This window comes from Dreissena polymorpha, chromosome 2 (assembly GCF_020536995.1).
Source record: "Dreissena polymorpha isolate Duluth1 chromosome 2, UMN_Dpol_1.0, whole genome shotgun sequence".
Lineage (NCBI taxonomy): Eukaryota > Metazoa > Mollusca > Bivalvia > Myida > Dreissenidae > Dreissena > Dreissena polymorpha.
In genome coordinates, this window is record NC_068356.1 from 110,979,750 (window position 1) to 110,996,947 (window position 17,198).

General features: G+C 35.1%; 2 protein-coding genes across 4 annotated transcripts in view; one reads left to right on the plus strand and one right to left on the minus strand.

The window, feature by feature from the left end:
• LOC127868512 (dehydrogenase/reductase SDR family member 7B-like) lies at window positions 1–9,599 on the minus strand. Of its 3 annotated transcripts, none has more exons than XM_052410348.1 (7): window positions 9,569–9,599; window positions 7,026–7,172; window positions 5,946–6,046; window positions 3,749–3,962; window positions 2,639–2,731; window positions 1,093–1,245; window positions 1–257 (listed from the first exon to the last, which is right to left on the minus strand). In XM_052410348.1, the coding sequence occupies exons 1-7, from the start codon at window positions 9,582–9,584 to the stop codon at window positions 34–36; spliced, it is 948 nt and encodes a 315-aa protein (XP_052266308.1). In that variant the 5' UTR covers window positions 9,585–9,599; the 3' UTR covers window positions 1–33. The 3 variants fall into 3 exon arrangements, with proteins under 3 accessions (XP_052266308.1, XP_052266309.1, XP_052266310.1); XM_052410349.1 differs by lacking the exon at window positions 9,569–9,599 and adding an exon at window positions 9,346–9,423; XM_052410350.1 differs by lacking the exon at window positions 9,569–9,599 and adding an exon at window positions 9,289–9,370.
• LOC127868511 (ubiquitin carboxyl-terminal hydrolase 22-like) overlaps window positions 9,433–17,198 on the plus strand; it is a 26,874-nt gene continuing 19,108 nt past the window's right edge. The window contains exons 1-9 of the mRNA XM_052410347.1: window positions 9,433–9,625; window positions 10,698–10,830; window positions 11,546–11,656; window positions 11,889–11,990; window positions 12,352–12,527; window positions 14,305–14,452; window positions 14,910–15,015; window positions 16,455–16,546; window positions 16,971–17,028. Of these exons, the coding sequence (XP_052266307.1) occupies window positions 9,506–9,625; window positions 10,698–10,830; window positions 11,546–11,656; window positions 11,889–11,990; window positions 12,352–12,527; window positions 14,305–14,452; window positions 14,910–15,015; window positions 16,455–16,546; window positions 16,971–17,028 (1,046 nt within the window). The 5' untranslated portion in view covers window positions 9,433–9,505. The remainder of the gene's footprint in view (window positions 9,626–10,697; window positions 10,831–11,545; window positions 11,657–11,888; window positions 11,991–12,351; window positions 12,528–14,304; window positions 14,453–14,909; window positions 15,016–16,454; window positions 16,547–16,970; window positions 17,029–17,198) is intronic.

The following is a 17,198-nucleotide window of genomic DNA, read 5'->3' on the forward strand; positions in this document are numbered from 1 at the left end:
TACAATATTATTTATTTTATTTAATTCCTAGGATTAATCACTTTTTGGATGCATTCTTGCATCGACTTTTGATTGTTTCTTTGCTCTATGGGCCATTATCCAAAAGAACAGACTGGGTGCCAGAATACGCAGTGTTATAGCAAGTGTTTGTGTCATCGTGGCAGGGAATATTTCTGGTTTCCCGCATTCAACTGCTTTCAGGATCTGTTGAGCAACTGTCTCCGGAGGTAATCCTGATGCAGTCGTTGTGTCTGTCACTGAAAAAACATTTTTACAATATGGGGACTTCTGATTTTGTAACAAGTGCCCACTGTTAAACGTCAGATTGTCTAAATGTGTACAGCTACATTAGCAACTTTTACACATTTGGCTTTATGTGCATTTAATACTTTTGTGGAAATAAATCCACATTTTCTTTAAGATGAATACCCGGTAGCTTTTAAAGCCTTTTGCTTTCAAGCGTTATTCAATTGTTTTGGGATGGACCCTATTTTTTTTACACATTGGCAAAATGCTATACATGTACATTAATTCATGACATAAAGATGATATACTTTCTTGAACTGTGAATACAGCCTTACATTGACTGAACATTTAACCAGTGGTTTTATAGGGTAAATTTGGGGCTGTAATAGGCTCAATTTCCCTGCCAGTAATGATTATTTGTTTTTTTATCACCATTTTGGAAATGAGACTGGATCCCTTTGTATTGGGAAAATTTGGGGTGTTTTGACTAAAATTCGGAAATAAGTGTTACTCACAGGTTCTTCTGGTTTTGTACTGTTTGCACATAGCCATTTTCACTTTGCTTCTGAGTGGGAAAGGGTTAACTGAGTTTAAGTTATATATTTAACCCTTAATCTGCTTTGAATGTAATCATAGATAAGCCTCCTTACTGCTGAATTTATTTCTATTACCTATAATAGAGGATGAAATGGGTGGTCGATTTCAACCCGCTGAATTTCAATTATTATAAGACATAAGTAAATAGAACCTATATTGTCCTTTTTGTCATTGATTGATTAATGAAATTTATGATGGAACAATACAATACATACATTTTTGGTTTGAGCCATTCTGCTCAATTCTCACCTCCATACTTGGACCCATCGCCGCACAAGGCATTTGTGGAAAGACTCGTCTGGATGTAGCCTGGGTTAACCACGCATACCCCAACTCCGGTGTCCCACAGTTCTGCACGTAAACAGTCAAAGAAGGCTTGCATGGCGTGTTTCGATGCTGCATCTATGGCGCAAAAACAAGAGCATTTAATGAGTACCGGTATTGCAAGTGTGAGTAAGTCAAGAAACCAAGAACCATGGCCATACTACAAACAAGGTTTGCAATATTTAAGTAATGAATATTTTTAAAATGCATGTACTGACAAGTTCCTCAGCTAGTATATGTCTTCTCGTACTTAGCCAATCAATTAAAAGGTTTCTTAAAACACTGCAGAGCAGTCAAGTTTTTTTACTTGAATCGACCCATTTCCCAATTCTACTGTACAATGTTTGCATATATTCTTCCCAATTTAAATGTCTTTACAGGGATAATACTCAATAAAGCTGCATCTGCTAATCAAGTGTTATGTTGTGACTACATTTACTTTTATTATTTAATTATCTTGCTTACAACCTTTAACCCTTTCAGTGCGGGAACCGAATTTTTAAGGCCTTTGCAAACAGTTTGGATCCAGATGAGACGCCACAGAACGTGGCGTCTCATCTGGATCCAAACTGTTTGCTATTCTGATAGTATTCTTTGAAAAAAATCGAAGAAAATGCTAATTTTAGAAATTCAGCAGACGACATTTTAGCAGACAACAAATTTCCCAGCATGCAAAGGATTAATACTAGGGCATGAAGTGGACATGAAATATGATCGTGATAAATATTCAGACTATGTTTAATCATAATGTCACACATAAAGCATTGAGAGTGCCAATAATATTTTTCCTTCGACCCTTACTGGTGTCATTTTTATTAAACCGTCATTTCCAATTTGAAACTGGGCCAGGATTGACAGTCTGTCTTTCATTCAGATTGAATCATGAATGTGGCTTCTGCCCACTGGGGTAACAAGATTTTTTCTAGGCTTCTAAGAGGGGGTAACAAGATTTCATCAGGTGACCTTGTTTTTGACCCCACATAACCCAGATTTGTCTCTTCTCTAGATATTATTAAGTTAGGTGACCTTGTTTTTGACCCCACATAACCCAGATTTGTCTCTTCTCTAGATATTATTAAGTTCTTTCTAACTAAGTATCATCACCATTGACTTTGAATAAGTCATAACAGTGGCGTGTGAAGTTGTAATTTTTTAATATTAGATTTGACCCGGTGCTTTAGTTCGTTAACTCGGGTAACCCATATTCATACTTGGGCTAGGTCAATATCACCATCCTGACCCAAGTTTCATCAAGATTGAGCCATAGCTGAAGCCTCTAAAGCAGAGTGCTTGTATTTGTCAATACAAGACAACTGACATAGACTCTTCACAATTGTGCAAATGAACACTTCATGTTCAGGAAAGCTAAAAGTTACAAGGTAACTATAAATTTTGATTCTGTAAAATGTGGACATTGATGATTCACAATAAACAATACTGAAACTCGCGTTACGGACGCAACAATACTCACAAGCAGACCTGTATGGTATAGATATTCTCCCCTGAACAGAGCTCACCGCTACGATGCAAGAACCTGGTCTCTCCTTCAAAACTGGTAACAAGGCTGAAAAAGACCAATACTATTGTTCATGTATTTTTCTGTAAAAGAATAAAAGTAGAAAACATGACTACTTTCATATGAAGGGTTGTTCTTTGAATAAAACATGAAATCAGTGGTAAAGGTGGAAAAATTGAAATCAATTTCTGATCAAGTGTGCATACATGTTCTTGTCAAAGTGACGTACACACAAATTTTGGTGGATCATTGCTCGATTGTAAAGACCAAAATGAATGGTAGTTCATGAGCCAATTGATTTGGTTGATAAATCATAATTGTCATAAATTTATTGACTGTATTTTCTGGAATATTAGATCTAGAAACTGCCCTTCAATTGCATGACTAGTAAGGTTTCCATTAAATGTAATGTAATAATATAACTAGTGATATACATATTCGCGAAGAATACCAGTATCAAATAATTTGCATCTGTAATTTACGGCAGTTTTTCTAAATACTTAAAAAATGTTCAACCCTAATTTCATTTAACCAACAATTTGTTATTTACTATTTTACTGTAACATCAAAATGAAACTAACGGTACTCAAGACAAAAGCATAAGTGTAATTAATTCAATTTATGATTTTACTTGAAGATATTTCCCCCAAAATGAGAATTTACAACAAACTTTAATAAAATGTAACAAATATAGGGCAATTATCAACCTACCATTACTGTTAGTTTGAAAGTTGTCAGTTGATGGCCCTTACTACTGGAAAACTACTAAGTAAAGCTTGGCTTGACCAGAAAAAAATGTGAATAGTTTGACTTCATGTGCAGCTGCGTATCATACAGAAATATGCACCTTACGTTGAAAAACTTGTGTTGGAAAGTGTAGAAAAAATTTGTCAGGCAAGTTTGTGTCAACAGACAGACAGACAAATGGTTTGTCAGACAAGTTTGTGTCAAAAGACAGACAGGCAAATGGACAAACATCCATGATATATCCAGTATACTCACTCTTCTGTGTGAGTTAAGTTTTAAAACTGCGAAGAATCTAGAAAGCAATCAATCAAACAAAACCTTTGGTCAGTGCGATTTGTCCGAAGTAGTTCACATTCATAACCATTTGGTGCACATCCATGTTTGTTCCCTCTATTGATCCCCTATAACTGACCCCAGCATTGTTGACTAGAATGTCCACAGCATCAAATATGGCTTTTGCTTCTTGACCTTTGTTGCCCAGCGACTCCAGGTCAGAAAGGTCAACTTGAAGAATACCAAGGTCACCTGATGACTGAAGGAAATTAGGTCAAATCAAGAAATATGATGTGCATAGTTACAGTGAAAAGAAGGCAGGTACATTAAATGTTTAATAAAATAAATACTTAATGGCAATTTCATGACATTACGCTGAGAAAGTAAATACTGAAAATTCAAATTATGCTTATGCACACATCGCACTATTGGATAAGTAAAAGCACACCATAAGTTTGATTAAAAATGTTTCGTGTACACAGAAAAATAACCAAAAGAGTTTCTAAGTATGTGCTTTATGGACCTAGTTAATGGTAAATTTTTAGAGAAACAAGAGATGTGTTAGTCAGAAACACAATGCCCCCTATTGCACCACTTTGAAATAAAATTTCACTACATCATTTGGCAGGTTTAGAAATTATCTCCCTTTAAAAGCTTTTTACTTCCCTTGGATTGTATTTTTTTACTTTTGACCTTGAAGGATGACCTTGACCTTTCGCAACTCAAAAATGTGCAGCTTCATGAGATACACATGCATGCCAAATATCAAGTTGCTTTCTTCAATATTGCAAAAGTTATCGCAAAAGTTAAAGTTAAAACGTTAAAGTTTTGACACAAAATGACAGACAGACAGGCAAAAAACAATATGCCCCCGATCATTCGATCTGGGGGCATAAAAACAAAGGAGTGATTTTTCTTTAAATCATATTTATGTTTGGTTTATAAAAATTCCCTCAGCAAACTTATCTGACAGCAAGTCAATATAAGACAGATCAGCAAGTGTTTGTCTGGTTTTATGAGATTTAAAATAATTTCACAAGATGAATTGGAAACATGAAACCATTGTGCTGACTTTAATGTTACTGTAATATTTTTAAATGATCAATAATAATAACAAATGTTCCCAAACATAGTTTTAATATATCTGACTAAATTCAGGGTAAACAGATTGAAAAAGGCTGTCAAAAAAAACATAGGAACCAATGTCTGCGGTTTTCAAAAAAACATACTAGGAACAATTGTCCAGGTTGTCAAAATAACATAAGAACCATTCTCCAAGCTGTGAAAATAACATGGGAACCAATATCCAGGTTGTCAAAATCACATAGGAACCAATGTCCGGCTGTCAAACTAACATAGGAACCAATGTCAGGGCTGTCAAAATAACATAGTAACGCTTATTGGGTTGTTGTCGACCTTAAATGGCCCACAAGTCACCCGGGGATGACTAGAAGCCGATTCTTGTCACCCTAGGGTGACTTTAAGCCGATTCTTGTCATCCTGGGGTGACTTCAAGCCGACCGGGTGACTAGAATCGGCTTGAAGTCACCCCAAGGTGACATGAATCGGCTTCTCGTCACCCCCAGGTGACTTCAAGCCACTTCAGGTCAACAATGACCCAATGAGTGTAGAGCATTGGGTCATTGTCGACCTGAGATGTTTTAAAGTAACTTGGGGGTGACAAGACGCTGGTTCTTGTCACCCTATGGTGACTTCAAGCCAATCCATGTCACCCTGGGGTGACTTCAAGCCGACCGGGTGACTAGAATCGGCTTAAAGTGTCATGAATCGGCTTCTAGTCACCCCTGGGTGACTTAAAACCCTTTCAGGTCTACAATGACCCAATGAGCCATAGTAACCAATGTCAGGGCTGTCAAAATAACATAAAAGCCCATGTTTGTTCATTCAAAATAACGTAGGTAACAAAGTCCTGGCTGTCAAAAGAACGTGGAAACAAAATAATGTCCATGCTGTAAAAATCATGTAGGAACGAATGTCCGCCTAAGGCAAAATAAGCATGGGAACAAGTGACAGCTGGAATCGATGTCCAAGATTCTCCAATCAGGTATATGTTTGACTTTATTTTTAACCATCACTCCAAGCAAAAATTTATGGAACATGCTTATAGATCTTAACCATCAAATTGTAAAGGACCACAATGAAGTTATGCCTAAAAGAGGAAAAATGTTATATTTGGTTTGGTTTTCTAATGGCACATGGACCATAACCTTTTAATTTTTACCTTAAGTCTTTGCAACTCTTCTTTCACTTTTTGAAGCTTTGAAAGATTCCGTCCAGCCAGTATAACCTTGCAGCCTGCACTGTTGAACACCATGGCACACGCTGAAAGTAAAGCAAAAGAAGACAATAACACATAGCATTAACAAGAGCACCGCATAAAGGGTGCCAACGCTCGGCTGCGGGTGTATTTTTTAATAAATGAAAGCTTGTCAATTTTTTTTTTTTTGGAAGTCACAGTGACCTTGACCTTTGACCTTGTGACCCCAAAATGGGTGTGGCGTGTAGAAATCATCAAGGTGCATCCATATTTGAAGTTTCAAAGTTGTAGGTGGAAGCACTTTGACTTTGGAGCCAATATAAAGGTTTTAGCACGACGCCGGCTGACGGCAGACGACGAGCGGGCTATGACAATACCTCGGGTTTTCTCCAAAAACAGCCGAGCTTAAAATGACATCCAAAACTACTTAGACTACAAAAACTGCCTTCTCCTTCTAAAAACAAGATGAATATTAACAAAAAGGCAACAGTCAAAAAAGTTAAACTGATAGAATGAGCTTTACCTTCCTGGTAACCACTTCCTTCAATTTTTGAGCAAATTTTCGTCACGACCAATTTCAGTTTGAAATAAGTCGTAACTTTTTTTTAAATATTTGGCTTGAATAGGAGAAAGTGCCAAAGGCAAGGTATCCTATTCATAAGGCATGTATGTAAGTGAGGTACTAAATACTAGGTCACAACTTTAGCAGTACATGTATACATATGCTTTCTGTTTGTCTTACTTTTGTAAAATTGCCTACAACCTAGTGGCAAATTTATTAAAATACTGTACACTTCTGACATTAAGGTAGAAAGAATCCTAAATTAATAAGCGGCAAAGATAATCTGACAATGACTTTATATTAAAACTCATTTAGTCAAAAACAGCTCATCATGGCTAAGAGGATAGGGAGTTGGAAGTGAGAGCTTTGTTATGATCTTCCCAAAGTAATGACGGACCAGAGAGTGTTGAAATAAGCCTTAGGCTTTGATGCAATAATACTAAATGAATAGGTGTCGTTTGCATAATGACAAACTATTATACCTTTTCCCAGACCAGAATTAGCACCTGTGATCAGAACTACTTTGCCCTTCAACTGAACGCGTTTTCTTCTTCTAAGCAGGAATAATATAAGGTAGATCAGTCCTGCAGTACCCCCACACCAGGCCAGAACTGTGCTAGGTGACATATCTAAAAGCAAAAAAAGAAGATGCAAGTTAGAATTAATAAAAACTTTGATGTGGAAATGTTGTAACTGCTTTTCGGTTAAAACTATATATGATAAAATAATTTCATGCTCCATGCCTTGACGTATTAACATTTTACATTTAAACAATATCGATGAATATTATGTTTGCTGGAATATTTGTTGGAATATCCTAATAACAATAATTAGAAATTACATCTTTAAATATTTTTGTATTGTTTTCCAGTACTGTAACAAATAGTGTGCATTCATATGCAATCAATCATGTTAACTTCACTGATCATAAGATTTATAAACCATTACTGATTTTTCTCAACCCTTTAAAAGTGTACAAGACAAAAGTTTTTTTTTTAAATAAGTTTACCAATTAATATTTGACTAAGCATTGATAAATAGGGACAAACGTGTTTATTTATCAAATACTTGTGAAAATTAAATAATATTTTTGAAAATATTAATAAGAAATTAACACTGCTATGGTGTGCTATGGGCCAGTATTGACACATCTCTGGCGCAAGGGCTTCAGCTTAAAGGCCTATGCCTCCCAATATTTGCCTATACAGGTCCAGGGGAAGCCATCGCAGTGTAATGACCTATTTATTACACACCTCTTAACATGTAACCACAACATAATTTATCATTATAATGGAAGATGAATATAACAAAAGTAAATATGTTGAAATGTGTATTTGTTACATGGCATCAACAAAAGAGTTGTGTAATGAACAAGTCATAAATTATAGTTACACTGAATTATCATTTTCATGAATTTGCACTGTTGTCCAAAAAAGTAACATTATCCTAACACTTCAAGAGTACAATCCAGTGCAGCTATTTTGAGGATGCTAATGACATTATTTTTAGTTAAAAGCAGTGCATGAAATTGACTTAGTGCCCATTACCAACTAGTATTGGCACTAGTATTGGCATAACAGGAAGAAGAATGAGGACATCAGCGCTCCTTTTTTGTAAGCCAGGCTTTTAAAATTCATTAATTGTGTTTCTATGAAGAGTAAAGTATTTAATTAAATCCAGCATCATATAAGCTCTCCATACAGCGATATAACTCTTACTGGTTTGTATAAAGCTTCTTACATGATTACAATGAAGATGTGGTATAGAAACCGAGGGGCCTTCACATTCCTTGTTTATTTTCAAACAAAACCTTTGATCTCTATGTGTAACCTTTAAAATTTGATGAAGGCCGGAAGACAGGTAAAACATATAACATTCATCTTGTGATTGGTTTACATTTTCGCAAACTTATCAATTTATGGCAAGGTTATGGTTGAGAAAAAGAATTTGGACGTATATCTCATCACTTGCACAGGAGAATAGCTGTATGACCCTTTCTGTAAATGGTGGCCGGGGGCTTGAAAATGCATAATCCCTTTTAGTTATGGAAGCCATTCAACTAAAGTTTAAGTTACTTCAGTTTTAAAAGGGCCTTTTCATGTTTTTGTAAATTGACCAAAATATTTTTTTCAGATTTGCACATTTTCGTTATGATACTTGTTAGGGAACAGTAATACTAAATATTAACCATGCTATAAAATAGCCATTATTTAAATGCATCTTTTGGTGATTTAAAAACCTGAAAATTTAAAAAGCGTTGCAACGAGAATCGATTGAACAAATTGGAGAGTTCTGTTGTTGTCATTACATTTTGTGATACTACGAGGGCTGCTTATATAAAGTATAAAACTCATAATTAATTGTATGAGCATGGATGGTCAAGTGGTCTAAGAGATAGACTTTAACTCCAGGGTCATTGGTTTGAGCCCTGTTGAGGGTTACTTTTTTTTCCTTTAATTTTATTCTGTTTGTTTTTTTTACTGGAGCTTTTCAGATCCAATGATTACATTTATCAATATAAAGCATTTAATGACAAACATCAATACATGCAAAAATATGTGAAAAGGCCCTTTGATGTATTTTTGCTATTCGGTTAAAAAAATCAACACAGTAATATCAATGAAGCCAATGTAAATAATATCCATATCCGAACCAGAAATCAACCGAAATATATCATAGATTGATATGTAAATTGACCCAATTCTGACAAAAATTAATGCTTCTGAAAATGTTTATTTAAATTACATGAAGCATAAACTTCCTATGCAAATGACGTCTTGTGTTGTATAACATTAAACTGACCCAATGTTTTCTTTCTGAAGATTCAACTGTCACAAAGTGAAAGTAAAACTTGACAGGAAGTAGATGTGTATGCAGTGCGCATGATCAGCAAGAAGAAATGGTTTGAACCGAGCAGTTTTCGGATGAAAATAAAGTTATGGTTTTGAGTTAATAGCTCGCGATGACCTTAAGCGGTTGTCAACATTTACAAAAAATAAAAACAGAAAAAGGTCTTGATTCATACAAAATCCTCCATGCATGCTTCATAAGTTGTAAAACAGCGGATGCAAGGCGTCGCAAGGTAACAATCTTTGTCACTATGTCAGTCCGTGCTGTCAACCAGTGAGATGTGAAAGAACGATCATTTTCACAATTACACAAGTCATTTGCTTTTTATTTCTTGAAAATAAAGTATTCACATCCCCTTTTAAATTCCACGTATGGAATTTCGTTACTTGATATGGTAATAAATGGGTTGCCACACCTTTTTCATACACCTGTGTTATTGTCATATCTCACATGTAACAATTAGTCCATATAAACGGACTCCCAGAGCCTTTTTTTTTGCAATGGCGGCTCTGGCAGTCCATATGCACCCCCTCATAAACATGGGTGCAGTTCAGCACAGCGAATCCGTGCACTTCACTAAATAGACGTCGTTCGAGACAAATTGAGGAAAATAATGAATAAACTTCATAAACATGTTAAATTTACCTGACTGGCAACCTACGGATGTTATCCTTTGCATGCACCCTATAAAAACACGACGATGTTTCAACACACTCTTCTCGCTGACATGTTTATATTTAAATTTGAAACAGTGTATTCTGTATCGAATACCACATTGTTATCGACTTTATAGGCTAGAGCACATAACCCGACGTGCAAAATATTGGTGTACTGCGACCTAACCAATATTAGGTCAATTTTCCAATATGGCGGATACAGCGTACAAAACAAAACCTAAGTCAATAAAATCAATTATTTCTTGCTTTAATGGTACCATTTAGATAAGTTTGTGGTTTAGATAGGTAAACTTTAATAAGTTCTTGCAGTTTCAGTGTTCCTTAACCCTTGCATTGTTGATAACATTTTGCACCCATGGACAATAGAGAGCGCATTGCAACTCTCAGCCTAAGCTGAGAGTTGAATTATTGCAACTAATGAAACAACATGAATGAATCATTTTGTTCGACAACCAACTATAAATTAGTTGTGTAACATATACTTTGTAGTAGAATACACAGCATATAATGATGTTTTTGAGTATGAATGATTGATTGTAGATTGCCATATAGAAATGTTTGTGTTAATTTAATATATTTTAATATATGTATTAATAATGTATTGGATTAATTTGTTTTATCTTTCAGGCCCGACACAGTGTTTGCCACACGTGTCGTGTGTATGAGTTGCGACTGCACGCTTGCATGTCCTGCGTCTATTTCGGCTGCCATCAAGAAGAGCACATTCAGAGTCATGCAAGAGCAAATGAACACTGGATAGGTGCAAAAATATTCATGTTTTCAACTTTTAATAAGTTATAATAATAATTATATACAAAGCAGCAAATGATAGTCATTTAGTTGTTTATGCCTCTATGGGGATTCTCCCATGATATCTGAGGGAAGTTGTACAAATATTCATCCCCCAGTGGTTGATTTATGTTGGGCACCTATGTAACCTAGCTTAATAAATCCTTGGCTTGAATGGGAATTTCCTTGGTCTAAGAAAGCAATACCACAATTCTGTAAAAGCTACTTCGATAGCAAGGCAGTGTAATAAGTGTCTGTTATACAGCAATAGACTACATAAGCAAGCTATGCAATTACTTGTGTTTGGATGGCAAGCGATTTATGAACAATGTACTTTTTTAATTCCCATTTTGATGAATATACATATTATTTTGAATTTTAATGATCACTTAGAGTAAACAATCATTTCCAGATAATTTCAGAAACTGTGTAACTTAAATGTGTTATAATTTAGAATGAAATAAAAAGATGTATTTCAATTATTGTTTATAATATGAATCACTTCAATTGTTTATTAATATGTTAACAGTTTTTTGTACTTTATAAGATGGAAATTTGAATTACTTTGAATGGGTTCAGTTGAAGTTAATGCATTCAAACTGGAGAATCACTTGTATATTATCAGTATTTTATAAGGCTGCTGCAATTGAGTCATGAATTACATGTATGTTTCTTTTGTGCTCCAGCTGTTGACATGTCCTATGGCATGGTAAGATGCTTTGCCTGTGACGATTACGTGTATGACAAGGACATTGACAAAATTGCCAAAACTCTCAACTACAGGTCTTCCATACCAGGTTGGCAGCAATACAAATGCTTAACCTACATTATTTGGAATAATTTTAGGACTTAGATTTCAAAGGTTATGTTAGACATGTTTTTATTAAATAAATGTGAGAGAAACATTCCTTTCTGTAATAGACTTAGTTACTCATACTTCCAGACATAACATTTTATTAATCTTATTTTATAAATAACATCTGAAGTGAGTGATTGCAATCAATAAATCTGTATGTATTTTATTCACAGCTGCTCTTAATCAGTTTGCTGTTTGGCAGCCTAATCATAAAGAAGTTGAATTGCTGCGTAAGAATTGTAAGAGGCGACGGGTGGAGGATTCGTCAACAATAGGTTTGAAATGATAAAAATTGACCATTGGGTTGAAATTACTGGAACTTGTAGTAGTTTCATTAGGCTTAAAATAATTTGTCCATGTTTCTTTTGCCTGTGTGAAAGATTGAATTACTTATTTTTAATCACAGATATTTCCCCATCAACCATGGAATGCATTTATATAAAAAAAAAATCAATTATCTAATGAAACCCTGATGAAATGGTGTAAAAAAAATCAAAAATCCATGGACTTCAACAAGCAAACAAAATCAATAGTTATATGAACCACTGATAATAAAAGCATAAAATAATATTTCATTTGCAATAACTATTACCATGTGTAATCCGACTGAAGTAACATTATTTGTTCTCCGTTCAGGCCTTCGAGGACTGATCAATCTCGGCAACACATGTTTCATGAACACGATCGTGCAGGCACTGATCCATACGCCGGTGCTCAGAGAGTACTTTCTGGCAGACAGGCACGTCTGTCAGTTGCTGAAGGAAGAAAATGAGCAGTGTCTTGTCTGTGAGCTGTCCAGCATTTTTCAAGAGGTTAGTTGATTGAAGATCCACTGTAATATGTAGTTAGTTTAGTTTGAACCAATTTTTGCTTGATTGGATAAAAATCCTTACATTTTAACTAGTGATAGACATGAATGCACTTTGTTTTAATGATAATAATAGAATAAATTGAATATTAGATGACTATCTTATTTAAAGGTAGCGCGCAGCATGAAACATTTTAGCTCTTGACCAGTCTCGCACATTGTAAGAAAATAGCATTTAAAAAAAAACTTAACAAAAACAACCAGAAAATACTTAGTAACATTGAGATGTTAGTTAAATTGATATAACAACTTTAATCTCTGTATTTAAACACCAAGTGGTAATTTTGGGACTGGATCTTGGAAATGAAATACTTTTGGCCATGGTAAATGTTACTAAGTAATATCTATTAAATTTGCCAAAAATATCCTATTTTTTTAATGTGGCCAATTGTAATAAATGATCATACACAAGCAGACCAATATTGAAACAAATTTCTTAAGACAGGAGTGTGTTTTTTTGGCTTGTTTGAAAAAAAATGCATATATCCTTTATTAAATCTATGACATTTATTTTTATGTTAGCATTTTGCCTATGATTAAGTCCCTAATGATTCTTTATTCTTATTCATATCATGGGTTCAGTAAAAGGACCCACTGGCCATTTCACAAGATGTGTCAGACCCTTCATAATTTAGGGATTTTACCACACGAAAGGTGTATTGTAATGGATATTGTGTCCGGATAGTGATCGAGAGGTCAGGGGTTTGATCCACACTGTGGGAGTGGTCGTTAGATCTGCCGACAGCAGTCTTCGAAATTAGCACACGCCCAATCGCCCGTGGCGAGTAAAATTACTGCCGGGCACATTCAAAAATTCACGTTTGTAGCCCGCCGGGCATGTAAATTATTGAAGCCAATTGACAGTTTATAAAAAAAATCGTAAGCAGTTCTTGATATTTGCAGATCTATTTTTTCAATTTTGCGAACAAGCACCTTGCCGTAAGTTGTAAAACAATGAAATTTGATTGGTTTAACAACACGCACCTGCTTGCACACGCCATCGTTATTGTTATTGACCGATGCAGTTCGGTCACATTCGGTTCTTATCGACGGTTTCTCTAGACATTAATCGAGAAGATGCTTTTTGAATCGATCATTTCAATCAAGTAATACGCTTCCGTTTTTGTCAATGTAAACAAATGTCATTGTCGACATGGAGGCTATGCAGTATCTTAGGTATGTTGATGGAGCTAGGCCCGATAAAGCACTTCCAAAATAGAAAATTGACAATGATTTAGAGAAAAAGGAAGTCAAAAAATGGTACGAGGACACCAGAGAATGCTCTTTTCAAGAGCACTGGTGTAACGATCGACCGTCTTAATTCTAGTGATTGATTGGATGTAATTGTATTCACTACTATTGAAACAAATGTTCTGCTTTACTATGTGTAGCATGTAAGTGTTAAAATGTTGTGATTTGTTATAATTTTGATTAAAAAAGTTTGGGCATGTAAAAAATATGTTGGCATGTAAAAATTCTTAAGTAACTGGCCCGACTGGCATGTAACTTTTCAAAGCTAATTTCGAAGACTGCCATAGACAAATTAAGAACTGATTCTAGGCCCAGAAAACGGTCTCAAGAGGGTTTCAAATAAGTAGTAAGTACTTCTAATGCAATTGAGTTAAAATACAATTTATATAAGTTTAAACTAACTAAAATTCCCAATATCAAGGGTATCTCACCTGTTCACAAGAGGGCTAATAAATTCTTCTCTTTTGCAGTTTTACTCTGGCATCAGTTCGACGTACATTCCGTACCGACTTTTGCACCTTGTTTGGACCAGTGCGCGACATCTAGCTGGATATGAACAACAGGATGCCCATGAGTTCCTGATTGCAGCTCTGGACCTGTTGCATCGTCACTGTATAGGTGGGTGCCTTAAGAATCTAAGTAATTAAAAAACACAACAACGAATTTTAAATGAATTTTTAAGCTTGTTTTCAGTATTGAAACAATGTCCGGTCTCTGGGAAGAACAAGTATTTTGTGTGCAAATAGAAGATCTTGAGAACACGCATTGATTGAAGTTCAAACTCTGGAGCTAGGCAGATAGCATATAAACAAAGCCAGTGCAACCTTATACTTTGTTTATTGTTTTGCTGTTGATGAAAGCATCACATCAAAATCTTAACAAAAAACACTTATTTTTAGCAAGGAAAATTTGGTCAGTTTACATGCTTGATACAATGTGAACCACATCAATAAGTCTCTAAAATAACTTATGATATTGTGTATTTATTTACAAAACATGTGTTATTGAGCTGTATCTTGTGAGTTCCCATTGATCTTTTTTTTTCGAATTTATTGACTTGTCATCTGTTCTTTAGCTGGACCTAACGATCGCAGTGGAAGCAGTCCACACAACTGCCAATGCATCATAGACCAGATATTCACAGGCGGATTGCAGTCTGACGTTACGTGCCAAATGTGCAAGTAGGTTGCATAAATTGTTCTCGAGAGATTCAGTGCCCTAGATAATTTTTTAGGAAATAGGGTTTTCACCCATTGATTTTAAATTTCGCACTATGATTTTGAAAAAAGAGGGTGATTTCAGTCTTGAAATAGGGTGAACTAAGTTATGAAAATTCCTACCTCAAAATAATTGCTGCTTTACTTCTGTTGAAGCTGCACACTTGTATTGATTTAATAAAACTGTAAACTGTCTTGATTAACTTACATGAACTGATGTTAATTGACATCTTGAAACTGTTAATAATATAAACTTTAAAATTTAACTTTAAAAAACTGATGTTAACTGACATCTTCAATCTAGAAATTGTTAACCCAATACTTGCACCCTTAGGCAGTATGCATCTTTCAATCTTTTTTCTGTCCTATCAAGGTCAACAATTTCTTACCAGAGATGTGATTTTTTCCACTCTTGACAGATCTTTCAGTTGCAGACATTCCTTCATAATTTTTATGTAAATTCGCTACTTTCAACTGCTGTATACAGTTTCTAACAAAAACGACTAATATTTAGACGCAACAATTGCGGACGTCTTTCTACCTGGCAGAGGTCTTTCTGCCTCGCTTAGAATTTTTACTTGGCATCGTGATAGAAACTTAACGAACAGACGCTTTACAAATACATGCATGTCTTAAATATTTCGGTCAGACGCTTTATTTGCTATGAAATGTAGTCCGCATAGCTTTTGAATAACTGGTTTCCTCCTGCGTATCTTTGGAATGAATAAAAACGTTGCCGCGGTACAGTAATTAGACCAAAGAGATAATGTCGAAATTGAGAAAAGCATTTTCGATGGAGGCTTAAATCGTACACATCCAATTTAATTAATTTGTGAAAAAGTCTTTTTTTTTTCGTTTTGAATACGCATAATAATTATTTTTATTGGGTTAGATACACTTATCTGGGGCACTGGGAATTATGCTGAAACATTATATATAACTAAAATTGAAAGGATTGAATCTTGGTTTCTATTCATAGACGGAAAGATATGTATTTAGACCCATATTACAACAAATAAATAACATATGTTTTTTAAAATAGCCTAATAAAATGGCATCATATTCTAATTCAGAACTTAACAACATATATATAGGGATGCAAGAACAATGTTCAAAATTGAATGTCATTAAACAAGTCACCATGAGTTTAGGGAAAGCAAATGCTTAAAAGGTGGAACTATTGATTATTCTACTTGTATTGAAATAAAAGCTGCCATTTTTAGTGTCAAAATACTCCTGTGGTATTTTTCCTCTATATAAAGTTGGTACTGGAAAACAGTACCATTCCCAAAATGAGACACTTTTCCCTATTTTAAGGTTAAAGATCCCCAATTAACAATTATGGGAAAGATCTGATATTCGTCAGGTCTCGAAGAAGAATCATTTGTGTATTTGCGTTTCAGTAATGTGTCGACCACTATAGACCCGATATGGGATATATCTTTGGACCTTGGAACACGTCTTTACAATGGCTCAAACACAACAAATATCTCTGGTGAGTTGAACATATTACGCAGAAGGCACATTAAATAAAGCTGTTTTGTATTTTATCATCATTGTTGAGCTATATCTGATAATGGGGGCAACTGAGAGATACGGTTGAAAGACTGTGACACAAGTAGTTTTACATAAGTTTGCTATTGTCTATGTGAGCGTAATGGCCTATGTGACGGAATAGTTTTGCTAATCTTCACATGAATTGAACTCCTCTGAATTCAATAGGCACCTTGTACTATAACATGCAACTTGAAAACAGAAATCTTCACAACCAACACACAAAAACCTTATGAATATTTAACAATAGCGTAAAATAATTGGACAATACAGCATTTACAGTTTGTAGTGATGATAATTATCATATGCTTTTATAGTTGACCTGATAGCAGCAGTTTGTGACCTCTGGTTCTGTTTTATTTCAGGCTATTCTAACAGCCCCAGCAATTATGACCCTACCTCACTCATTGACTGCTTAAAAAGGTTTGTCTGCCTTTAACAGTACAACTGCTATAGGCTTTTGTTTTTAGCTCCACTGGCCAAAGGCAAGCGGGGCTTATGTCATGGTCCTGTGCCCGTCGTATGTGCGTGTGTCTGTCCGTGTGTTAACTTTTCCTTTAAACATCTTCTTCTCCTAAACTACTGGTCTAATT

Coding starts and splice junctions, on each gene's coding strand:
- LOC127868512 (XM_052410348.1), bottom strand. Junction 6,047..7,025: donor TAATTCTGGTCTGGGAAAAG/GTATAATAGTTT, acceptor CTTTACTTTCAG/CGTGTGCCATGGTGTTCAAC. Junction 3,963..5,945: donor AAGAGTTGCAAAGACTTAAG/GTAAAAATTAAA, acceptor AATTTCCTTCAG/TCATCAGGTGACCTTGGTAT.